Source organism: Mizuhopecten yessoensis, unplaced genomic scaffold, assembly GCF_002113885.1.
Source record: "Mizuhopecten yessoensis strain PY_sf001 unplaced genomic scaffold, ASM211388v2 scaffold9651, whole genome shotgun sequence".
NCBI lineage: Eukaryota > Metazoa > Mollusca > Bivalvia > Pectinida > Pectinidae > Mizuhopecten > Mizuhopecten yessoensis.
The window spans coordinates 1188831-1216739 of record NW_018408154.1 but is presented as its reverse complement, the minus strand read 5'-3'; the positions used below and the strand labels follow the sequence as shown (position 1 = coordinate 1216739).

Genomic DNA, 27909 nt, shown 5'->3' with positions numbered 1-27909 from the left:
ATAAATAATCGCAGCTCTCCTTTTGTTTCCAAAGTAGTTTGGACTAACTTGGATCTCGACATTTTGAGCGACACGACAAGTCCTCGAAGGACGAAACAGCTACATGGTGCAGTGCCATTCATTTTTGGCGTATTGGACCTATTAGGAGGCACGGTTGTCTAGTGGTAAGACGCCGGGCTCGTGGCCGAAGGGTGGCGGGTTGGAGTCGCGTCACGGTATTGTGTTGTATCTTTGAACAAGATACTTTACTCTGCTTGTTCCAGTCTACACAGCTGTAAATGAGTACGTGGTTGGGCAGTGCTAGAATTGATGAATGCTTGCTGTGAGCGCCGAAACTGCAGCACCGTCTGTATGCTCCCCAGGGAGTTGAGAAAGATATTGGCTGGTTGTAAAGGCCCTTTAACCACAGATAACAATTTGTGAACCGCTTTGAGACGACCTACGAACTAGGTTGTGATAAAGCGGTATATAAGAACCTCTGTGGCTTATTTTGATCTTTTGCGATGGCATTTTATATATTTTGTTCGACGTTTGACGCTCTGGTGTGTTTATGAGAAGATTGTGCTTTACTTTGTCGTTATGTGGTGACATTGTGGTATTGTGACTTGTTCTACTTCTAGTTCTTCGGTAGTGGAATCAGAGAAATACGCTTCTGGAAATATTCTTTCAGGTCACCTGTTTTCCGCAGTTGTTCGGTTACTTCACTTTGAACCCGTCAGATCAGGCCAAATACGATCCGCTACTGTTCTAAATGACCTTTAGGAGTTGTGATACGCCTGTTCCACCCCTTTTGTTCACGTTTTAGCTGTTCTGTCTAAACATGTACAAACCTTACAAGAGATATTGATTTAAAGTGGTGGTGATGATCCCTCCCAGGAGATATTCAAACTGCCGATCGTTGGAACAAAATAATGTTGCCAAGCAAAACTTCGATGCTTAAAGCTCTGTATCTTAAATTTTGCTAAAAACTAGACATTTGAGTGATCATAAAAAATACAAAGAACGTTGTAGGTTTAATCATAAGTTTATTATTCTTAAACGATACATCAATAAATATGGGCATACGAGATACACCAGTACATGTTCATACAATGGCGAAAACTGACTAGAACGAATATTTGTACAAATGTGTAATTATGGATGTGATGTAGATGAATGAGTATAATTGTGGGGACAGGACACAAGAGATTGACGTTCTATACATATTGTCGGGATATAGTGTCTTCAGTCGGAGTATAACCTAAACACGTCGCGTTCGACGGGAGTAATAAAGTAGAGACAGGAAACCGTGTCCATAAAACAATAACTCCACACGTGTAGACAGCAGGAGTAGGTAGGGGGAAAGGAACCCATTTGGTTAACGCACACAAATAGAGACGTAACATATAGTATAAGACCGGAGGAGGGTCACAAGGTCGGATCACACTGAGAGCTAGGGTGAACAATGACAGAACAAAGGTCACAAAGACAGTAGAAGGTAAAAAAGACAGAGAAATATGTAAAATAAATTATGAAATAACGTTGATTGCTCCGACATTGCAGAATACATTCTTCATAGTAAACAATTTATACAAAGAATGTATATCAGTATGTAAACATATGTGTACAAGAGTGAGTCAATGGAATCCCCTATATCAGTGCATATCCACGGAAGCAAGATAACAGTTGCATCTATTTTCCGTGAGATGAGGTTCATTTCCATACTGAATACACAATCACAAAAAAGAGCATGGTTACCTTACACAGAGTTGGTGACATGATATTGAAGTAACAAAGTGTGAACTTTCTTCCCAGTGGAGGTTTTCAAACTAGCTTTCTTAAAATCTCAAAACAATGCAGATTTCTGCAACTGAAGTACTACAACCTCCAAAATTTATTACAAAGAATTTAAATAAAATGTTTCTTTTAACTTGAATTGATGCTGTAGTAAAGGACATTATAATTTGTCTAATAATAATAGAGTTAAAAGTTCGTTTTCATGATTTTGTCCTGTTGTGTAAAGGCATCCCTTAAAACAAATTGGGATTACATAATTAACATCAGTAACAATAACAATATCAACAACATAATTATCCCTATAGCACTAGGCAAGTAGAGGTATATAGCACTGTGCCATCAGTCTCGTGATTTAAAAACTAGGAGAGTCTTCGGTGCGAGTCATTTATGAATATTATGAATCCAAGGGGAATAACTCATTACAGAAGAATTTGAGGCACAAAATTTCTTCATATGATGTTTACTTGTTTAGAATTTTACATCTTTGCCACAGCTAACATAAGGTCAATAACAATGGTCAGTACGTGATAATTTTACAATGATGACAAAGAATACAACTTAAGTTCAACATATCTGTATACTAGGTTTTTAATACTGAAATGCTCTGATATAACCCAACAGTCATCAGTATGGGTACATAGGAATGCAGACAGATGCAATATCTTTATCAGCTGAGTATTATAGTCAGGACCTGGATTTATTATCTACATGTAGATAGATAGCTGCTATCATGCATATCAGAACTGACTTGCGTCATAGTGAAAGAATCTTCACATTACATAAAACACTTCCTGTGGAGATCATTGAAATGATTAACATGTGTAAGTGGGTTTTATAATGCATGATGACGTGAGTGTATTCACAAAATGTGTACCAATTTTTGGTTTCTGATGGAGCAACATTTAACAATCATGCTTGCATATACGCCTAGCTGAGTTATCCCCCTTTATATCTCCTAATTGAGTTATCCCTCTTTTTATCTCCAAATTGAGTTATCCCTCTTTATATACTTTCAATGGATCTAATACAGTACATGCCTCTCCCACCCTCTCATGAGTCTGTAGCTATTACTTTTTTATAATATATTACAAGAACTCCTTGGATTTTCACATATCTTATTCACTCTCCAAATCTATATCACAATACAACTCTGGATCATGATCAACTAGCTTCCATAACACTTTATGAAAGAATATATTTCGGTTTACTTGGTTTTCACAAAATTTTCATCGAATTCTTTTAAAGTTGATGTTATGGATTTACACATTTTTGTTAAAAAAGGTGCAAAATATAACGAAATTGTTGCTAATTAAAAGTACATAAATGTACCCTAGTGGAGTCTCCAGTCACTTTCAAAACAAACAGACGAAGTGGCTGGATTTCTATACAGCTAGATTATGGGACAATTTTATACTCTATCTGTTCCCTAACAGTTAACACTGGTTGGATACTTAGGATGGGAGGTCGCTGGATTAACGAGGCTCAGGTATGTACAGTATCTGGATTGGTTTTGCTGAAGCAGCCCGACTTATTCACTTTGGTATATGGCACATTGGATACACGAAAACAAGACACAAAGTGATCTGTAGGACTGTTTCACCTATAGACTATGGATCCATCACAAAAACATCACTGTTAAAGCGTCACATCCACCGTCCCTGATATTGACTTATCAAACTACAGTCTAAATCTGCTGTCTATGAGATTATCAAAGTCAGGTAACTCATTATTGATTTACATCAAACGTCATAACGTCCCATAGTGATGGTCTTTCGCTCCAGTATATGGTCACTCGTCACAGTGTATAGTGACTCACAGACACCAACAGTTCCTTGTGTGAAGAAAGACTGTTGTCCATATAGTGACTTGGACCCTCAATGTTTGGTTAACGGCTACCTTGTGATATCACAGGGTTCCAGAGTGAAAAAAGTAGACCATCATTTATACCTTGTGTGGTTACACACCGGGTCTGATCACCCAGCACTATACTGTCTAGCTGACAGAACCAGTCAAGATCTGAGATCATATTAAGTGATAATACATTGTTATACAACTCAGGGACAGATGAATTTGTTGTTGTCCACCTTGACCTTGATGACAATACAATCGTCCTTGATGTAATCTCGGGACTTGAGCACATCATGTGACACAAACTTTGGGTAACCAAACCCCAGTGTGTCCTTGTCTGCGTCCTTGAGAGGTTTCTGGAAGTGTTTCCAGGTCGGGTCGGGAGTGAAGCTCTCGCAGATGTTGCTGCGTTTATCGGGACTTGAGCACTGGTCAAACAGACTGAATGAGATGGGCAGGGAGAATGGCCAGTCTAAGATATTGTCATAATCACCGGGGAGGATCTTAATGTACACCGACAAGTTTTTACCCTCCCCTGCTCCGTTACCATTCAGAAACACAGATGCCACCATCTTGTATCCATAGCGGGAGGTGTAGAAGGGCTCGCTGACAATCTCCACACTTTTATACACAGACTCAAGGAACTTTTGTTTGTAGTTTGTTATGCGCCATATGAAGGTGCCATCTGTGACGTGTGACAGTGAGTAAAGGGCATCGCACAGCTGGGTTATCTCCTCCTGTTGACGCTGAGACAGGTCACACATTAACTGTAGGTGGTGCTTCATGTTTTCTTCCACATGTTTGTCCATGCTAAATCTGGGGCACTGTAAACAGCACAAATTGTAGTATTAAATGACAAAACAATCTTCAGCTATACACTATAAAATATTAAACTATACACCATAAAGGGCTCCAAAAATGTTTTATTTTAATCATTTGTTAATGTAATTATTGTAAATGATGGTCAGCCTGTCTGGGGTCGGTGTAGCTTCCAATGTAAGATAATATTTATTTCTGGGTCAAACATCAGGAATACTTTAACAATTTCTTCGTCAAACATTAGGAACACGTTGACAGTTATAATCTCAACATTCTTCATAGATAAACCACAAATATTTACCTTATGAGAACAGCCCGCCTTTTTGAAGGCACAGCTAACAGTTGCAGATGGACAGAGGGCCTGAACATGAACATCCAGATCCTCTCGTGCAATTTTGGTTGGGTCACAGCGGTTAGGACATGTGACTGGGTAGCGGGGACACTGGTACTGATGGGTCTGAAATAGCAAAGCAGTGGATAAAAATAGTTGAAATAAATGGTGACAGTCATTCTGAAACTGGGGATATACTTAAATCTTAAATGGAAAATAATAATAGTTAAACAAGGGAGAAACCATAGGAAAACTGGGTCCCAAATAAAGCTGAATAGGGTGGATAATTGTAAATAGGGAAAAAAATCAAAGTTAAACAGTGGATAAGAATGGTTGAAGTATATGGTGACAGTCATTCTGAAACAAGGGTCAAACTTAAACCTGAACTGGAAAATAATAATAGCTAAACAAGGATGAAAAAAATAGAAAAGCTGGGTCACAATCATAGCTGAACAGGGAAGATAATGCTTAACAGGGGTAATAATCAAAGTTAAACAGTGGAGGGTACAGCAGCTAAACAGGGGAGATAACCATATGTAATCAATTTGATAATGACAGATAAATGGGAAAAATCGTAGCCAATATTGGAAATAATCATTGGTTAACAGGGGAGAAGTTATGTATCAGAAATGATAGCTAAACAAAGGAGACACTCATAGCTAAACTGGGGATACAATGATGGATATACGGGGGATATATTCATATATAAACAAAGGAGACATTCATAGCTAAACTGGGGATACAATGATGGATGTACAGGGGATATATTCATATATAAACAAGGGAAACAATCCTAAAGGGGATAGTCATAGTTCCAAACAGAGATGATAAAGCCGAACAGTGGACCTTACATGTTGCTTAATCAAAGATAATCACAGCCAAAAAGGTAGATATCATAGTTAAACAAGGGAAATAAGCATAGTTAAACATGGCATACACTAACACAAAACTAAAATGATAAAATGAATAGGGAGAGGTAATTATAGCTTAATGGGGAGATAGTGATTGTAATACATTTGAGGTAATAATACTTCTTACAATGTATTATATATTTAATTGGACCCTACAATATATCGGGTAGGACGTACCTACAATATATCGAGTAGTATATTTAATTGGACCTACAATATATCGCGTAGTATATTTAATTGGGCCTACAATATGTCGAGTAGTATATTTAATTGGACCTAAACTATATCGCGTAGTATATTTAATTGGGCCTACAATATGTCGAGTAGTATATTTAATTGGACCTAAACTATATCGCGTAGTATATTTAATTGGACCTACACTATATCGGGTACTATATTTAATTGGACCTACAATATATAGGGTAGGACGTACCTACAATATATCGAGTAGTATATTTAATCGGACCTACAATATATCGGGTAGTATCTTTAATTGGGCCTACAATATATCAAGTAGTATATTTAATTGGACCTACAATATATAGGGTAGGACGTACCTACAATATATCGGGTAGGACGTACCTACAATATATCGGGTAGGACGTACCTGCAATGTTTCCTGTACAAAGTCCCTCTTGCAGTAGGAGCATTCTACGGTGCGTTTGTGACACTCATTCCTCATGTGGTTGTTGAGGAATCGCCTCTCTAGTCGCGCTCCACACTTGTTTTCACACCACATCACCTCACAGGGGCACTGACCAGAGTGTGTCTGTTAAAATAGAACATCATTTCTTATTAATGTTACGTCTGGGAACATCTCAGCACAACAATTATAAAGTAACAACTGTAAAATCATGCATTTTCAATATTCATTTCAGTCATGCTAAAACAAGATTTTGGAATACATTGACAGATTGTTAGTAATATTTAGGGAAAGATTAAGAAGGTTTAACTACATCAGGACAATGTAATTGGCTCCTGTAGTTCGAAAAAGTCACTTTTCTGTCCACAGTGTACGGCTATCTGACATAACCAATGAAACAACCTATATCAGCCAACCCCAAATGGATGCTTTTACAACATTTGTTTGAACTTTTCTAACATTCCCCCCTAGTATTACACCGTAATGAAGTAACTGCTGACATGGAATGTTTGGGTAATCTGTTACAAGAAATAAAATTAAACACAGATAAGTTTGATGCAAACATCCAGCTCGAGCCAAGCAGGATAATTGAGTTATCTTATAACTGATAACAAAGTTGTGCTGCAGGTTGTGTCAGCTACAGACATTCATGCTGGTTCTGACCGATACATCATGTATCTATAGCAAGGCTCTCCAAATAGATAGTAGCGATCAATTCATTTACACTTCTATCAAAGACTTGTTTCAATACTAACTAACTATAAATCCAATCTACAATGTAAACTAAACAACATCTTGTAATACTTACACTTGCTCTACATCCTTCCATAGCAATGCATTGAGAAGGCAAATACTTTATTAAGTTTGTCATCAATAGCAATGCGAGTTATAGGACCATAACAACATTTTCTAAAACAATCATTATTTATATTTCCATTTTGATTAAATATTGATTTTGATTGCTTAAATATAATTGTTTGTGCACCACCTACCCGTTCGTAAGTGTCCCCGGGCAGCTGTTGACTACAGAACTCGCAGACCACAAGTCTATTAGGACAGGAGTACTCCAGGTGGTCCTCCAGGGACAGGCGTGACAGGAGGGCGGGGCACTTGTTAGGGCAAGCTATGTTGTCATAGCAACACTGATCCAGATGAGACTGAAGGTTGTGCAGTTTGCCTACCCAACGGCACCCATCCTTGTTGTAGCGACATCGGATGAGGCTGTTCATCACCTCAGATGTAAGGTCATCATCCGGGTAGATCTGTAACAGCCAATCAAAATTCACCATGTATTACTTTTGTGTGAAAAACAAAAGTTTGAACTATATTACCTCTTTATTACGTGGTTTTATTTTATGTTGATCACATGACTATGATATTCTGCAGTGAATACCTGTACACCATGTCTTATATTTTGCTATTACCTCATGTAAAAAAAACACCTTTTGAGATATGATAATTAATAAGACAACAGGTATAATGTTAGGACATTGTGACATCACAACTGAAGCCTACTGAAAGTGTAACATTGAAGGTGCAGGGGAGGTCAGAGAAGGCATGTTGTTGTTTGTGATCTCTTTACAGTCCTGGTAATCAGATTTATGGAGCTAATTTTTAACCCTTTCACCCCTATGTAACTTTAGTAGACTCTACCATACATTGATCTGGACGAGTTCATTATGGTCTACAGTGGTGAACGGATAAAGGGTTATATCTGGCATTACTTTTAGACATTACGCAATCAGCATCTGCATTTACATATCACAGGACATAATTATAACAAATGTCATCATGTCCTTAATTCTGACCTTTCCACAGACTCATTAAATTCTTTGTAACAACTGCCTACATGTCATTCAGGCTGGCCTTTCCACTAATATATAATTACAGGTATTAAATAGATGGAGACTATAATACATGTACTGATTACTGCCTATGTAGAATAGAACGTCTCTCAAGTGTTGGTTGGTGATATCTACATGTAGTATCCCTCGTTATTCCCGTGTAGAGAACACAAAATGCTAATAGGATCATGTACCTGTGATGGAAAATGACAGATATGAAAATAACAACATTCTACAGTAGCATTAATTTAAAATTAAAATTACGATGTACCTGTGAAGTGTCTGTACATAACTCCAGACATGACAACATTCTGGACAGGTAAAAATTCCAGGTATGACAATTGAAATATTCTAGACAAGTAAAACTTCAAGTGTGACAACACTGCACAATGGTGAGGCTGTGGTGTAGCAGGGAGACAAGAGTTGCCAATCAGCAAAGTCATTATAATGATAATGTCAACCTGGATTGTATCCAAAAATCTCAGGTAATACCTCAGCTTGGCTGTTAATATACAGGAAGCAAATGTATTCAGTCTGACAGTCTCATTATAAATGCATCCTTGATCCCTAATGGCAGGAGCTGAATATCTCAAACATCATCTTCTAATATTACATCACAATCACCATAAAATATTCAAAGAATTTCCATTCAGTGTTCATCAATCTGACTTCATGTTTTATTCAGTGGAAGCTCCTGTCAAGACAGGAGGGTGGCACCAAGTGTTGGAGTCGGGTGACACAGGATATGTAGAAACCCTCTGTATAGGGAAGCATCTTGTAGTCAGGAAGAGAAACCAATACTTTGTGGGGTAGGAAACATCAGGGGCTGACTGTGATACTGTACAGTAAAGATCTGATTCAGCTGGGGGACCTGGGTAGCTCTAGGGGCGGACTGTGATACTGTACAGTAAAGACCTGATTCAGCTGGGGGACCTGGGTAGCTCTAGGGGCTGACTGTGATACTGTACAGTAAAGATCTGATTCAGCTGGGGGACCTCGGTAGCTCTAGGGGCTGACTGATACTGTACAGTAAAGATCTGATTCAGCTGGGGGACCTGGGTAGCTCTAGGGGCTGACTGTGATACTGTACAGTAAAGATCTGATTCAGCTGGGGGACCTGGGTAGCTCTAGGAAACACCCTGTTTCTATTAGGTATAAATTACTGCAATGAATTGGTTCTAGTCTCTTCCTCATTGTTACAACACTGGTTGATCATATCAACACAAAGATAATCGGATGATAGGGTCACACACACACACTAAGGAAACATCAAGAGCCTGGGGTAACCTAAACATTCCAATTTGATACCTGGTTATCTCCCCTGAAGTACAACTCTATGATAATGCAACCTCAAGCCGTAACATCATGTATTGTTTATCTTAAGTGTAATCTTGTAGGTTTAGGAACTTTGACAGGTGTATGATGAGCTATCTTGTATGTCTCCTTCTACAGGTGAAAATGGAAACATTATCACTCCATTTGTTTGTCTGTAACCTGACAAGTCAATTAGTTACAATACATCATAATGTTACATCAGTTATATATTATGTAACCATACAGCAACTGTACTTCCCATATAACTTTATCACTTCTTTGAGTACACAAAGTATACATATATAGGTGTCAACCTCTGAAACCTACAATGAGGGAGATCTCCCTCATTCCACATTTCCAATGAGGGAGATTCCCGAGAAAGTGTGTGAAATGCTACTAAAACTGCTTTGCTCAATTTATCTTTCCCTTTTTATGTATCAAAATAACTCCCCAGAGAATTCATTTGATTCAGACACACCTGTAATGATCATTACACACACACCTGTAATGATCATTACACACGCCCTGCAGCAACTAAGAGATCATTTGACCACAGGATGTAGATTTTGAGTTTGTGTGAGTTTGAACTTGAATGAGGGAGTTTCGATGGAGATTGGTAAATTTTGGTCAAACTGAGGGAGTCTCCCTCCTTATGAGGGAGGGTTGTCAGCTATATAACACATGAACCAGGTCTGTGTTTGAAAACTAGCAATAAAGTATAAATAATAAATTAACTGAACATGCCTCCTAATTTACAGAATTAATACTGGCATTACACTCCCAATACAATTAGTGTTCAACAAAAGCCAGGTATAAAGTCCGAAATAAAATAGATGATGCTTGAAATAACTGACAGACACTTTGATTTTTTCTTTTAGGTTTATCTATAATTATCTCATAAATTTTAATGACACTTGGAAACTTCATTCTAGAACGGATCCGGACCAGTACCTACTTACCATTGTCATGTTAATTTCTCTCGCCCTCCTGTCTACAGCAGTGCGCGACTGACAAATTGATTATTGATCAACATGTCTTCAACTAATACCTTTTAAATCCAAATATGCTTATGTGTAAATTATCAGAAAGGTTACTGCTTTCAAATAACAATTTAAATCTATAGTAATTAGCATTGGATTGATATTGTGTCCCAGCTGATGCCAGCCCCGTGAGTACAATGAGGAGTAAACACGACATTAATTAGACCCTATTATAAGATAATAGTAACTATTCTGTCCACAGACAAAGGTGAGTCATAGAGAAAACTTTCAGGTAGGTCAGTCAGTAGGTATATACACCTGTGTAGCCAGGTATAATAGTGTATTGGACACACTATATGGTACTGGAGTATATGACTTGCAGGTGTTGTTATAACATTCCTAACGAATACCAACTATTGTCTCCCGGAGTAAATCAATGGTATTAAAATTATAAAACGTCAGCAGATTCCTTATCTGGAACTTGTGCCAGTGATAAGGACCATAGCCCTATTAGCTACTAACACTAGCTGGGGGCAATACATAGAATTCCAGATCAAAGTGCTTCTCTGACCAACGATGTGGAGAATTCCAAGTACCTGTTGGTACTATTGTACACAGTTGATCAGACTTGATTATAACCATATCTCACCCCATATAGCAGCCCTAATGAGGATACTTCTGAAGTTATGCAAGATTTCAAAAGAAATTTAGTGGGACTGAGTCAGAGCTGGACAGGAACTGGGTCAGATGATCCTGGGTGACCAGAGCTCAGTTGCTTATTGTATCCCTTTAGAGTTTAAAGGTCCTGTGTTTGAATCCCTATCTAACCCTTATGTAATTTTCCTCTCCTAATGCAGTTGTGCCTTTGACTGGGATGGTCACACTCTTTCAAATAGTGTGTTTATGCTTGGCGAGTGGATAGTCAAACCTGCAGTTTGTAAATACTGTTTTCGTGATCAAAGATTTTGAAATGAATATAAGAGGGAGTTGTGTAGTGGGACTGGCCCAGTGAAAGTTGGTGACCAATTTTGACTCTGCAACATCCTTCTTTACACAATTTGAGTCAATGTTATGGTCCATGGACCCAAGTCTCGAGGGGTGAGATTGACCCAAGGGCCAATCATTGTAGAAGTACATTTGTCTCTATCAGGTATAGCTCAGTCAGTTAGAACAGCTGTGTAAATTTCAGGGTCCAGGGTTTGAAGCTCAGTCTGGTTTCATTGAAACTCTCCTCTTCCAATAATCTGCATACCACCTCTGGTGTATTGTCGCAGAAGGACTATCAACATTTTCATTTATATCCATGCTTATCTTTCTTTAACAAACATTGTTGAATAATAAATTCCTAGAAAATCCATAAATATTATACACTTGAATCTTCCTCCACTTTGCACTGCGGGCCTGTTACTGTAGTATCAGCTATTTAACAATATTCATGAAACACAAGATATGGTAATTAGCTATTTTATATCATCCCAGGTACCATAAACCAGTGATTTATGGAAAATCAATGTGCCAATCTACATACAACAACCATGTGGTTCTCTGCACGTATTATACCTGTATCATATTGACAGAAATGAATCACATAATACAGCAATCATAATGATGGTACATACAGATGTTGTGTATTCTGATTTTCATTCTGTGTATTTTGAAATCGGTGACCTATTTTTCAATTCAGGGCACATCCATGCATTCAATAGACAACAGTGATATATAATATTACCGCGTATTTTCACTTCAGTGCACCTTAAAGGCTTATTGATATACATTATCTGAATATTCCAAGCATCTAATTGACAAAGATCTGAGTTTTTGATGCACCTAAATTACAATGTTGGAGTATATTATCCATCTTAGTGGCACCGATATGTGTCGGACACAACGGCATCACTAACATTATCACAATAAGTACTTTTGTACACATTGGGAAGATTAGCGGGAACTATGACCTAGAAACAATTGACCACAACTTTTTATCGATATTTCAGCATATGGTCAAAGTCCCAGGGAACTTTGAGTGTCTTTGTCTCTCGCCATATCAGTGCTATCAGCTTCAATAATTGACCTTTTCGTGATAATAAAATACAGGAACGGGAAACTGTGAATACAGTATTTTATATTGTAGTCACAATCACTAATATCCTAATAAGTCTGTCTTTGAGGAATTCACTGTTGTTGCAAAACTTTTTTTTACATTCCGTAACTATACAATTTCATACAGCTGAGAAATAGATTTTTATAATTTGAAACAGCAACACCTGTATTTATACAATTTGATACAGCGAAATTTGTAACTATACAATCTGATACAGCAAAACATATATCTCTATCACTTGCTACAGCAAAAAACCTGTATCTATATATAATTAAATAAAGCAAAACATGTATCTTAACTATCTGATAACCCTGAATCTATACCACCTGATACAGCAAAACCTGTATCAATATAATTTGATACAGCAAAACCTGTATCTATATAATTTGATAAAGCAAAACCTACAATTTGATACAGCAATACCTGTATCTATATATTTTGATACTGCAAAACTTATAATTTGATACAGCAATACCTGTATCTATATATTTTTATCGTATAAATTCTGGTAAAATTTCTTAGTTTCACTGATTTTAATGTGGACATTTGTACCGGATGACCTGACACTAGTGATGTACAGTAATGTGTTAGTTGTTTATCCTTTGTTTAGTGTATGGTATTGTGAGATCCTGCAGCCCCTTGGCGGTGGTTACTGGGAACATCAACCTGTCTGACAGGTGTCGCCTCCTTTGTGCGGGAGGTCACAGGTGCAACATGTTTACAACAAACAAATTATCTCACATACATGCATGTATGAGGACAGATACTTTTGAACATTATCTTACATGTCTGAGGACGTTAAACACACTCTGAAACATTAACTTACATGTCTGAGGACGTTAAACACTCTCTGAAACATTATCTTACATGTCTAAGGACGTTAAACACACTCTGAAACATTATCTTACATGTCGAAGGACGTTAAACACACTCTGAAACATTATCTTACATGTCGAAGGACGTTAAACACACTCTGAAACATTATCTTACATGTCTGAGGACGTTAAACAAACTCTGAAACATTATCTTACATGTCTGAGGACATTAAACAAACTCTGAAACATTAACTTACATGTCTGAGGACGTTAAACACACTGAAACATTATCTTACATGTCTGAGGACGTTAAACCCACTGAAACATTAACTTACATGTCTGAGGACGTTAAACACACTCTGAAACATTATCTTACATGTCTGAGGACATTAAACACACTCTGAAACATTAACTTACATGTCTGAGGACGTTAAACACACTCTGAAACATTATCTTAAGACATTTGTATGAGGATGTTTAACAGGCTGTAAAAACGCTATCTATAAATATATTGCATGAAGGTGTTTAATTTGATTAACACCTTCTTACATTATCCGACATGTATGAAGACATTTAATAAAACAAATATTATCTTACATACAAGTATGAGAACGTTTAACAAACTGTATCATTTTCTTGCATGTATGAGAACGTGTTACAGTCTATCATCTGTCACACATGCATGAGGCTATATGAAGACTGCAACATTATCTAACATACATATGTTAAACAGACTCTTTTACATTTATAACCACAGTGATGTTTAATTGTGACTTGTGATGCAGAAACGAACTTGCAAATAAACTGATCATTACATATACAGCACTATTTCTGAAACACTGAAAGGAATTATCTCAAAGATAATTTGTAGCAAGAACATAATTTGTACCAAACAAAAGTTGACTAATCTGTGAGTGTTTGCGTGGAGAACTTACCTGATATATACCTGTGACTGGCCAGCCCAGCCCTGCAGTAATAACACCTATATCTAGAGCCCTGTACCGGCTGTCCTAGTCATCACAATGTCATAGTGATTCAACATCCCCCTGATACCGTCAAAAATCAATGGAAATGGCCGTATATACCACACTATAACACTGTTTCCATGGCTATCGGAAAAGATAACATTCCTCATATACAGATCATGTTGTCAACAGTATCATGATTATTTGAATGTGAAACTGTAAATAGTGGTGGTTGATTTGACACGATGATGGTCAATCTATCAATAATCTACGAGTATTATCCTCGGGTCAGTAATTCACGGATTCACCATATCACTAGAACCAGCCGAGTCTATAATTAAGGTTTTAAAGTGTTTTGGGTCTGAATCACCACATGATGTACAGGTTCTGTCTATAAACAGTACAAAGGACGATTATTTAGCCTCGGCTGACCAGACTCCGACTGGACCAGAGCACACCAGTGACCACTATTGTAGTAGCTTTGACCACTAGATACGCGTTTTACCTATGTATACAGCAGGACTGATGAGTAGTGTATAGAGTAGATGTTACCTATGTCACCAGATTGTTCACCATACTCTCACACTTCCTTTAAAGTAAACATCATACTGTCCACATAAACGTCCATTAAATAAATCCCTTTGTCAATACTTCAGCAAGTCCAGAATAAGGTGACGATACAGATATTCTTATCACAGGAGAGAAGTATACACTACCAGTATTATTATTAGTGTTATGTGATGTTATATGATTGGACTAATGATCATTAATGTCCATGGGACGTTACAGCACTTTCATGCCAGTGTCCAGATGTATATGACAGTGTCCTCAGTTGTCTCGTTATACATATAACAGGAGCACAGTAACAATAGGGGCTGCCTTAACTTATCACCTCGCTGGTTCACTCCAGTTAAAGGCTACAGCTATAACCATTGTCTACTAATTGGATCCAAAACAACCCTTCCCCTTAAAGTCAAGGGATGGTCAATGGTCAGTCCCATGTGCCTCCTTAACAAGGATTTAAATAACTTGGTTCCCTGAGGTCAAGATCATCTGCATGTCCAGTTATAAGGTTTGTCTAGTAACATGGCCCGACTCATTACAAGATGTAGAGAGGATAATGACCATTGCTGGACAAATAGATCCCACAAAGGGACACCAGCTGACATTCCCTACAGCCTCGGGTCCCCTTTAATAGTCCAATGAAAACCCTTCGTTCCAATCAATACAATCTGTCATCACAATACTGCCAAATGGATTTATACTCCTCACAGGCATGTTCCCTACATTTTTTTCTATTAAATCGGTGATCGATTTTCCCGATAAGCGATCAATACCCTGCCAATCTTGTGAAATTAATTCAAACATTACAACAAGTATGACATCAACTGCTGTCAACAGAACAGCAAGCACCTGCTGTGACCCAATAGTAGCTCCACTCTGACAATATAGTACAGTATGTGGTTAGTACAGACAAGTAAATACAGTACTCCCATGTTAAGTCAATATTGGCTTACCAATCTACTGTGGCTGACATGGAAAGGGAATCAGGTGAAAACAAAACATAAATTTTGTAAGCTGTGAAAATACATTAAGATTTATGCCTTGTTAGCTACAAGGTTAGTCACTAACAGCTTTTAATCCTCTATGCATGAGATATGTTGCATGCAGAAGAATGTAAGCTCCTTACCACAAAAAAATCAATATATCCACATCCTTTACACTAATAAATGATGATTAAAAGCATTTAGCAAGCATGCAATTTATTATTGAAAATGCTAAGCATGTGGAAATAGAGGAGGGGAGGGGGATGGAGGAGGAGGAGGAGGAAGAGACTTATAGAAAGGATATAGGATAAGGAAGGGAAGAGGACATTGAACAGGAAAAAGAGGAAGAGTCTTATACATGTAAAACCTTCAAAGCTGTGAGAGGCTTCCAAATATTATATAAGACAAAGGTTTAAACAGCTAACTAAATTAATCAATATTCCACCTAGTAGAAAATGTAACCTGTCATGATAAGCCGGTCTTTATATCTGGACGCTGAGCCACAAAATAATGGTGGGAAAGTACAAAATAGTGTATTTTATTTAACTTGATTTCAATTAAATTGCATTAGAAAAAAATATATAAATAGGCAGATTTCCTATCTCTCAACCCTTCAATATTTGGCAAACCAGGACCTTTTTTGACAAAATTTGATAACCACAATAAAACTGTGCATCCCTGCTCTTCATTTACTCCATGAAAACTGTTTTAATCAAAAGGAGTTTGTAACCAGTGAACCTACATACCTACGTATCTTTCTTTCTTAGGCCTTACAATTGACAGCAAAATTAATTAATGGCTCACCCGTATGTTTAATAAAGGTTTTAAAATACGAAAAAAAATTAAAGCTAAAAAATCTGCTCAGCCCTTCTCAATTAACAAACTCTTTTGCAAGTGCCTTTGTGGTATCCCCCTATCATTGGGTGTAATGAACATGGTTCAACTATTCTTCCATTAATTGTCATGCCTGATTACCTCCCTTGACAAGCCTGATTAACTCCCTTGATGGGTCCGACTAACTCAGTGATGATTTGCTGAGTTGATGGAGGACACATTATCCATTGTTTAATGCAGCTTCATGGTCCAGAACACACAGCCTCCTCCATTGACTGACTGTGTCAGCAGTGTGTGATATATGGCTGTTCCCTAGCATTAAATGGTGTACACAATGTATGGGACTATCCAGACTTGGTATACAGTAAAGCAGGCCTTTCCTGCTATTACATGTGTCTGACAGCTGAAGAATGTTCTTATTTTAGTGAATGTATCACTACATGGCATAATCAATAATTTAATGGTAAATGTTTGTTATCCCTGGTCATTTTATACCATGGTCACTTCCTTCCGGGTGACTGTTCCAGATACGGAATGTCTTGTTCAATTGAGTCACACACAAAACAGGAAATAGAAGTAGAAAAGGGGATTTCCTGTCTTCTATGTGTTCCTTACTATAGGGAGAGATTTCATGTCTACAAAGGTCAAGTTACCGTGTAATTATTTACAAGATGATTTCCATTCATAGGAAGTTTGTAAAAATTAGCATAGCAGGTGCAAACACACATGATCTGTTCCACACACGATCAGGGATTTTCATATTTAATGGATTAATGTATTAGACAAATGAATATAACATACCTGGGCATAGTCCAGGGGCTTATCATCTTCAGGACATTTGAACACACCAGCACTGCAAATACAAAGAAACAAACATAAGTAAATACATGGCCCATCATAACACTACTACCATAAATACAGTGAAACCGATGTAAGGTAAATTACATGCAAATATCTTGATAGACCAATCCTGCAAATACAGGTAACCAATTCTATACCAGTAGCACAAATTATACATCATGTACCAGAAAACAAGTGTTAGCACACACTATAAGGCCAGTAGGGAGTTCAGCAAACATTAGGTGGCCATTAGGTGGCCTGATCCCTGATATAGTTGAGCATGTCACTCTATCATTTAACAGTTCTCTGAGTAACTGTGCCAATAAAACGGGTATAAACCTAATCTCATTTGAGTAGCTTTACACAAGAGGGATGTTAACTGGGTCTGTAGACAGTATAATGGATACAGAACACACAATACCTGGTGCAACACAATGTCTGGTAAACACTACCTTATATAATACATCATTAACAGTCTATATATACAGATAAGCCTAGGAAATCACACACAGATGCCAAATTACTTTGCCAGGCTGGGTAGATTTTAGACACAAAGCTAACAATTTATGTTGATTGATATCAGAATTAAGTTAATTTGGCATTTTAGTGATATTGCTCAAGCCTGAACAATGATTCTTCCCTATGAAACAAGGCCATCATTTTTCCTTTACTAAAACTATGAAGAACAAGTCATTTCTTCCTTGTTGCTGGTCAGAGATAGTAAAGTAACTGTCACCAATCAGGGACGTATATACTATCCCTGCACCAATGGATGATGATTTTTTTTAATTTGATCTTTTATGCAACCTTTGTGCGCAATTGATTTACTGATTTAAACCTGTAGTTTGGTCACAGGTTTTTCTGGCATTTCATTCCAATTATCAGATGCTTTATAAATAAACTCTGGACATAGCGAAATATTTTTTTTCTAAAATATTACTGTACTAGTTTAACTAATAGTCTACATAAAATAATTCATGACATTGATGATTGCTGAACAGCTTCATTATTCATTTTGTGAAATATCCTGTTTGTAACACATTTTTAAAAGAAATGCAATAGCGAATAATAAAACAATAAATACACCTCTATTAAAGAGTTTTAAGTTTTAACCACGAAATTCTTCAATTAAACTTCTCCAGTTACTATTGTAATCCCTAGCTGGAGGGGCCAGGTACCTGGATTAAGATGGGACACATCAACAGGTGCAAATATTTAAATTCTATGTTCACTTAGACATTGATTTAGATCTAATGTAATTACGATTCAATCCTCTGATGTATGAGGTGAATCAATCAGCAAATATTGCTTAAATATATTAACATTTTATTATAAAAATCAACATTCAACTAGTCATACCAACCATTATGTGTATCAGAGGATCAGGAATGTCCCTAGACCTATTTTCCTTTTGAAGCATTATAAACTGTTCAGTTTAAGTACCTAGATAGCCCCCATCAATTTAACCTACCCGAAGGGTTGATAGATACATTGTATATCAAAGCAGTCTAATTTAAAATCAAAGTGTTTATCTATTGTTGTAGATTTAAAGTAGTACATATCATCAAATAAATCTTTATCAAAATTTGGAATTAATAACTCTATAATATTTCATATACCCGACAGGTAACAACAGGTAAGACATTATCATCGGTCTCAGGTATTGCTACCCTCCTATTACCACTACAGACGTCCACATCAAACACACAAGGACTTGGGCATGTCACATCACCTTATAGGTAGGAATGTCTCAGTAGGTCTCACACCAATAACTGTTTAACTTCTAATGTAAACAGGAACCAATAAATCAATGGGTATCAGTATGCCTCTGTACCTCTAGTCACCTCTCCTTACTGTTTAAGTAAATTCAGACACAGATAGCATCTTATGAAGCAAGCAGAAAATTGTAAATTTCCCATCAGATGTCTATCTCACTGCGACCTTCACAGTATGGGATATGTACAGGGAAAGCTCTGTCTAGAGAGAACATCTTTCTCTCTATATGGGACAGTGACGTGGATAAAAACTGTCTAGAGTGACCACATGCATCACTGTATGAGACAGAGATCTGTGTAGAAACTGTCTAAAGAGACCATCTTCATCACTGCATGGGAGAGTGATGTCTGCAAAACCTGTCTAGAGAGATCATCTTCATGACTGTATCGGACAGTGATGAAAACAGAAACTGTCTAAAGAGACTATTTTTAAGACTGTTAGCAACAGTGATTTGTCTAAAACCCATCTAGAGAGACCACTTGCATCACTTTATGGAACATTGATGAACATGAAAACTGTCTAGAGAGACCATCTTTGCCACTGTTTGGGACAGTGTTGTGGTAATAAACTGTCTAGAGAGACCATCATATCACTGTACAAAACAGTGATGTGGACAAAATTTGTCTAGAGAGATCATGTTTACAACTCTATGGGAGTGTTTAGAGAAACAATCTTTACCACTGGGACAGTGTTGTATAAAGAAATGTTCTAAAGAGACCATCATATCACTGTTCGTGACAGTGATGTGGATAAAACTGTCTACAGAGAGCACTTTCTCCCTGTATGAGACAGTGATGTGTACAAATCACTTAAGACCACCATTGTCATTGTACCCTAGAGTGACTAAAGAGCAGTATCATTAATACATGAATATCAGCTGATCATTATTAAACCAAAACATATCAATCTTTGAAGTTCAATCAGACCAAGTCAAGCGAACTCTCGTATAACTTTCCCAAAATCAATGATCTCAGATGACAGAATTAATTATGCGGACCAAACTATGTCCCTCTGGTGTGTAAAACAATGGCTAGTCTTTCACCTACACTCTGTCACAAGCATGGCAGTGTCATTATCAGTGACAAAATTGGCGAAACAGATATCGGCCGCTGTATTAGATGACCAGGGTTCCTGTGATACAACACGAAGTATAATTCTAATACAACAGTATTTTTTGTGATACGACTCCCCAAGTCTGTCAATACAACAGCTGTTAATCTCTGGGCTACACAAACATACTTTTATCGTAACTGTACACCACAAAGACAAATCTGTACATACATTCAACAAAGGTGTTCTATAATTATGGATTGGTTATGGGAACATGAGTGACTGGGATGAAACTTGATCTTCAATCTGTTTAAAATCAGGATCAATCGTATGAGATCGCTAGACAAATAAATCTACATAAATCACATTTATACCTGGGCTTTAATTTTTAATAGACAGACTTTTATACTTTAACTTCAATCTTCTTTCAATCATGCTATTTGTATTGCCGTTAAGTTAAATAGAAAAATCTTTTTGACGAAGAAACACATTTAAATTGTCACTAAAACCGACCCCGTATCAAGTATTTCTCATCATATGACAATTAAACGTATATTCTTCTGTATCAGTAATAACTGTTTTTTGTCACATACAAATTTTACACTTACACCTGTTAAAGAATATAGTCAGTAGACTTGTTTTATTTCAATGTGCAATATGGTATAAAGTTTATATAGGCTTGATTATCAGATAGTTGTTAGGTTCTTGATTTGTGATGTAAATTTTCAGAAAAGAAAAAAAATATGTTTCAGAAAAGTAATCATGCACATACTGAATTCAAAAGACAACTCAGGTCAATGAAAAGTGTTGCATTGTCGATTTCTCAAAAGTCACAGAAAAGATGTGGTGTGTTATTATTACACTTACTTTTTCATCTGTTTCAGCATCTTAATACTGGCTCTAAGAATATCATCCTTTCTGAGAGCAGGCATCCCTCTGGGTAATAGTCACAAGCTTAGAAGTGGACCTCTACTCGCCCTGAAGTTATCCCTCACACCGCCTACAGGTATACCTCGCACTAAAACTGACCAGCTAACAGTAAAGACTGACCTGTCCAGTCACTAACGGTACACTGACAGTTAGCACCAAAGTTAAACAGATTATACTCCTCAGCTCAATACATTCCACTTCTTCCAATTACTTCCCTCAATTTTTCACCACTTAAGAGTTAACCTTGTGACAATCGTCTCTGAACTCAGCCGGCAGATGGTGGAGCCAGGTGACGGGCTTTCCCTAAAATCTGATTGGACGCATTTGAAATTAAGAAATTCCAGGCACACTTCCACCTGCTAAGTACCTCCAGTTTTTGACAAGAATGGTCGGAGGGTTCCCTTTAATTCTATGGGACCTATTATAATTTCTCGTTTATTTGAACATGGCCACGCGCCTTTGGAGGGATCCGACAATGTGGTACTCTCCCGAACTGGCCTGAGTTGTCTTTTGAAGTTTCGATAAAGGTGTGGACAAAGAAGATCTGTATTGATTACAGACTGAATGGTAGAGCGGGGTACAACCTTAGATCAAATAGTAAACTTGTGCAGTAGGGAGGCCGGCCTGTTTGTCCTCAGCCATCCGACCACAATAGGACGTAGCACTGACCAACAGGTGGACGGAGATTCTAGGCGGAGCCTCTGATAGCCTTTCAGAAAACAAAATCACTGGAACACGAGCCCCCATGATGGGGATCTGATAGGATTCACAAAACTACAGGGAGGAGATTAAGCGATATTTTTGTGCATTTTTAAACTTTTATGTAGAGCATATTGTTGATGATGAGAGAGGTGTGAAATTCATCATTCTCTCAGGTGTGAAATATATTCTGGGTCTACCAACTGTCATATTGTCCCATCATACACCCTGCACCTCAGAACGGCATAGTTCAAACCTATTCAGGCAGATGGTTAATGACCAAAATCAAAATAATCAATAATTTCAATTTGTTCAAATACCTGTAGCCACATTCCAGCAGATTTTATTGGGCTACATTTGTTTAATTGCTGGAGATAACTGTGAGAAAAAAACAAGGTTTTTATCAAAAGCAAATTGAAGTATCATTAAATGTTCAGTGCGGGTAAAACTGGTGTAGCATAAAACTGTTAGATTTTATGGATAATTGAAGCTCGCATGCCTGCTGGACTAACAGATAAATATTGTGCACCATATGACTTTCCTGGCAAGACTTAATTGTGTCCTTAAACAAACTTTTTTTTTAAATGAAAACAACAGATGTAATTTAACACAGATGTTTCTAATTTTTTGCCACAAATTTCCAACATCTGTGCCAAAATAAAATGTTCAAGTAATGGAGCATGAGGATATAGGATACTGTTCACATGTTTCACACAAAAAAAAACAAGAACATTGGAGTCTGATAACAATAAATGCAAAATGGTTTGTTTTTGTGATTTGTTTCCATTAAGTACTCTATATAATTGACAATCTACATTTTATGCTGATCAGATTGATTAGAACATGCAAATTATTTTTTGTGACTGTCTTGTTCTTTGCTAGCTATCGAATCACCATGTTATTATAACAGGGCAATGAAGACTTGAATTGTATCATAGTAAAACCATTTCAGAAAAATGTATTTTCTTTTTTAAATCACAAGCAATATCCTACTCTAAATGATTAAGAGATATGCTTATCAGTATTATTTTGATAAGAGTTGTTTTTGATAAATTCTTATTTATAAAACACATCTGATGTCACTGTTAGTTATTCCAACTTATCAATGTCTGAATAAAAACGTCATTGAAAATATATTTCAGTTGATCAAATTCTTACCAATATTTTCTTGTAATCGCTGAGAACTTGAGGAATGGCATAGTTTCTGTGTGATAAGAGTGAAGTGGGGTCCAGTACTATTGGCCACTAGACTTCACACCATTTTATCTCCACTACTGGTCAGCCCCCATGCTGGGCTGTTGATTAGCTATAGACACCCACAGGATGTGGTCAATCACTACTCAATGACATGGGGACTAGACCACCCTGTAATACTTACACTTCCTATCTAACCCCTCCTGTACACATCCTGACACTCCTCCCATCTCTTCACTCTCCCCTTTGGCTGTTACACACATGTACGTAATCATTTCAATGTCATCATTCATTAACCATAATTGGTTATGGTAGTAATGATAAAATTTCATTATAGAGAAGTATCAAATATAATGGTTTGGAAAAAAAGCTGTGGAGTATTAGTTTTCAAATTAGAAATACAATTTCAAAATCAATTAGGTAGTAGCTATTTTATGAAATCACATTTGTTTTGGTTTAAAAGTGTAAGAAGTACATACAGTCTAGTGGCTGAGGTGAGTCTTGCAGGTGGGAATGGACAGCTGATGTTAATGAGTGACCAGTGATGCCCCGGAGGGCTATACATATCCATAACCCACCTCTGTGCTGGACCAGCCCCTTATATCAGTACCTTATATTGGATAGCTAATCTCTAATAGGTGTGATAACAGACCATTAATTACCCCCCTTATATGTACAGGATGATAACGGTGACACTACCAGCTTTGTTTATTCTATAACAAGGTGCTCTGTTGGCTGCTTCTCCAACTCTTTATCTTTGTGAAGATGATAGGGATCGCATGTCCCCGTACACCACTATATAAGTGGTCTACCTCCATTTATAACTGATGGTCCCCGACAGCATTTATACAGCAGTCATCATATTTATACAGCCGGAGGAACATTTACCTGTTATCCCAGTACTAACATATTAATCTAATCCAAGTCAGTTAAACAAATATAGCCGCTATTATATTATTCAGGTTTAATAAACCAAAATTCTTTCTGTGATCATGCAGGACTTGTCCAGAACGGTAATTCTAAAACATGTAACACAATGTCCAGCCTAGGCAAATATTTGATAAAAGTACACAGCTCCTGTGAATGTTTGTATATCTATTTTGTGTGAGGCTAAGATGTGGGACTTCATAACTAACACCTGACATTTTAACATATATATTCATAAGTACCAACATAAGGAGTATTCTAGGGACAAAGCTCTCTATTAATGAATCAATCAAAACATAGCCTTTTGACCTTAGATTATGATTGGTCAGTAGCATTGGAAATTGTATCCTCTTGGCTACTGAATGTTCATTGAAGCAGAAAATCTATCAGGAATAATTCAACCGTGAAGCTTTTTAAGCTCACACATCTGCTGCAAACAGGGGGCATTACATAGCAGGTGCTTGTTTTATTGAGCACTTTTGTATATATGACATCAAAGTAGGTCCCCAGATTAACAGATTAGTTGTAGATTCACAACATTTATCAGAGATGACAGGAGACGCTGATGTTTTTGGTCCCATATGTGATTGTCGTTAGCGTTGGGTGTCTTTGTTACCTGTTACTTCTGACTTTCACCAGCCATCTATCTCCCAATACAGCTCTACACAATTCACTGAGCTACAGATCTATATTTCACAGGCACACAATAAACTCATTATGTCTAGTGTCGTGTGCCGATTATCTCCACCTGAATGAGTCCAGACATTGTTTAGTATTTCGTTTACATTATGTAGATCAGGATCATGTTAAATATTGCAAATTACCCATGAAAGTAAAAATGTCTATAGATGGAAACATTGAACCACAATTAAGAACCACCTGCCTGATTTTCCGCAACTTGAACAATATTTTGAAGGGGCTGCATGGTCGGGGGAAAAAATAACAAAATAAATGGGTCTAAATGCGTTCTATGGCCTTCCAAAAGTTATACCACGGCAATATGATGGTCGAGATCTGCTTGCAATGTCCAGTTTTGACCACTGAAATCTCGGGGAAGCCCCGCGTAAATTTATCGCAGATCTATTTATATATGTCACATGGTTGTTTCGAAAGTGAGGCAGTGCAGATAACAACAATAGCACGCCGTCATGTGCCATGTTGGACTCAACTAGCGGACAAGACTGCAATACTATACGTAAATAATTGTTTTCAAAGGTCATGTATGATGCAAGTGTAGTATTCCTACCTACAAGTTGTTGTTATATATAACGGTATTGATACCTCGTGCCTGTCATGACTTTTGCATGCATCTTTTTCTTTCGCGGCGATGTTTACATTTGGCCTTCTTGATGACGTGCGTGCGGTAAAATTACATCACTGATCTGGGTCAATTGAGAGTTTTAGACTGTCAGGTGACGATTTAGGATTTCTTCATATAATTATAATTTTTACTCTTAGGGAGTGAATTTCAGAAAAATTTCAATCGCTATATTTCATAAGAAGGTATTTTAAACATGTGTATGCCATTTTAGCAAATATGACATTTTTTCCCCGACCAGCCCCTTTAAGTATCAACTATATACAGTTGAAATATCAATGAACAGTTTATTCTTGGTGATTGCATTATCAAATTATTGTTCTATAAATTACAATTTTAATTTGTGGTACAATGTACATTAATGTCAATTAATAGTAAAGAGGGAAAAAAAAGAGTTGAGAAATGGTTTCTGTATTGATCTCATAACTTAATTGTGCAAACAAACTCTGTTGCATGATATTTATAGCTAAAAAAATCCTATTTAAAGGTGAAAATATCTTAACTTTTTACAGAAAATTATAATAATAGCCTGATAAATGTTCTGTTTACACTATTAAACAGATGGATGTACATACTACTACATTATAACATGGACTGATCCAATTTCTGATAATACATCCTCATTCATGCAGGGTAATTACACTACTTATATTCCACAGTTAAAGTAACAATTTACAGTTATCAAACCTTTGATGTTTTGAACGCCATCAATTTTCTGCAAGTCATTCAGTAGATAATAACAGTAGCTGCCCTGAGGGGTAAATTTTAATACAACTTGATTATATCTGATGTGAATGACCACTGCAGCCGATTTCAATTATTGATGTCCTGGAGAGGTGCTGATCTTGGTTGATAAAAGTCCTCTCTAGGGGCTTATAATGACCAGGCAGTCACCTCGACTTAAATATATGTCCCTAAATGTTTGTCTATCATCTTTATGATTTTATGCTTTAGACATACAGATAATCTTCATGATTTTATGCTTTAGACTTACAGATAATCTTCATGATTTTATGCTTTAGACATTCAGATAATCTTTATGATTTTATACTTTAGACATACAGATAATCTCTATGATTTTATGCTTTAGACATTCAGATAATCTTTATGATTTTATGTTTTAGACATACAGATAATCTCTATGATTTTATGCTTTAGATATACAGATAATCTTTATGATTGTATGCTTTACACATACAGATAATCTTTATGATTGTATGCTTTACACATACAGATAATCTTTATGATTTTATGTTTTAGACATACAGATAATCTTCATGATTTTATGCTTTAGACATTCAGATAATCTTTATGATTTTATACTTTAGACATACAGATAATCTCTATGATTTTATGCTTTAGAGATACAGATAATCTTTATGGTTTTATGCTTTAGACATGCAGATAATCTTTATGATTTTATGTTTTAGACATACAGATAATCTCTATGATTTTATGCTTTAGATATACAGATAATCTTTATGATTTTATACTTTAGACATACAGATAATCTTTATTATTTTATGCTTTACACATACAGATAATCTTTATTATTTTATGCTTTACACATACAGATAATCTTTATGATTGTATGCTTTACACATACAGATAATCTTTATGGGTTTTTGCTTTAGACATGCAGATAATCTTTATGATTTTATACTTTAGACATACAGATAATCTCTATGATTTTATGCTTTAGAGATACAGATAATCTTTATGGGTTTTTGCTTTAGACATGCAGATAATCTTTATGATTTTATGTTTTAGACATACAGATAATCTCTATGATTTTATGCTTTAGACATTCAGATAATCTTTATGATTTTATACTTTAGACATACAGATAATCTCTATGATTTTATGCTTTAGAGATACAGATAATCTTTATGGGTTTTTGCTTTAGACATGCAGATAATCTTTATGATTTTATGCTTTAGACATACAGATAATCTTTCAGAGTTTGACCTAACTGCGATATGAACACAGAACAGCTATCAAACAAGGCATCACAAGTGATACAAATCCCCTCACATTCACACATTGTGACATATGTAAGAGGAAATGAAGTCGCTGGAGACCTTGACCTTCAACGCAGTAACCTGAGCACGAACTTGTTTAAGGTATTGTCATACCAAACACTTTAAGGAATGAAGTCGCTAGAGCGATGACAAAGAGTTAAGTCATATAAATGTAATAGGACAAGAAATAGTGATAAAGATAGTGCCGTCGCTGGGGCTCGAACCCGCGATCCTTGGCTCTCCAGCCCGATGCTTTACCGCTGAGCTAAAGGGAAATTCCCTACAGCCGACGCTTGTCAGGCAACCTAATTAATCCACATCTTTTACATAAACATACGTACGCAAATACGTACAGTCGGAATCCTATATCCCCTCGAACTTTCGTTGCGAGTGAATAATAAGTGATGAACTAACATAATTTAATCA

At 36.7% G+C, this 27909-nt stretch overlaps 1 protein-coding gene across 3 annotated transcripts in view; it reads right to left on the bottom strand.

Moving 5' to 3' along the window:
- Positions 1-1014: 1014 nt before the first annotated feature.
- LOC110458603 (TNF receptor-associated factor 4-like) overlaps positions 1015-27909 on the bottom strand; it is a 43503-nt gene continuing 16608 nt past the window's right edge. Inside the window, exons 1-6 of one of the 3 annotated variants that reach the window (XM_021510379.1) lie at positions 21262-21521; positions 17530-17581; positions 7321-7590; positions 6293-6454; positions 4745-4900; positions 1015-4448 (exon numbers count right to left, since the gene is read on the bottom strand). In XM_021510379.1, coding sequence (XP_021366054.1) covers positions 3831-4448; positions 4745-4900; positions 6293-6454; positions 7321-7590; positions 17530-17581; positions 21262-21326 — 1323 coding nt within the window. In that variant the 5' untranslated portion in view covers positions 21327-21521 and the 3' untranslated portion in view covers positions 1015-3830. Of the gene's footprint in view, positions 4449-4744; positions 4901-6292; positions 6455-7320; positions 7591-17529; positions 17582-19187; positions 19385-21261; positions 21522-27909 lie in introns of those variants that run through there. The other 2 variants (XM_021510380.1, XM_021510378.1) reach the window with 2 other exon arrangements.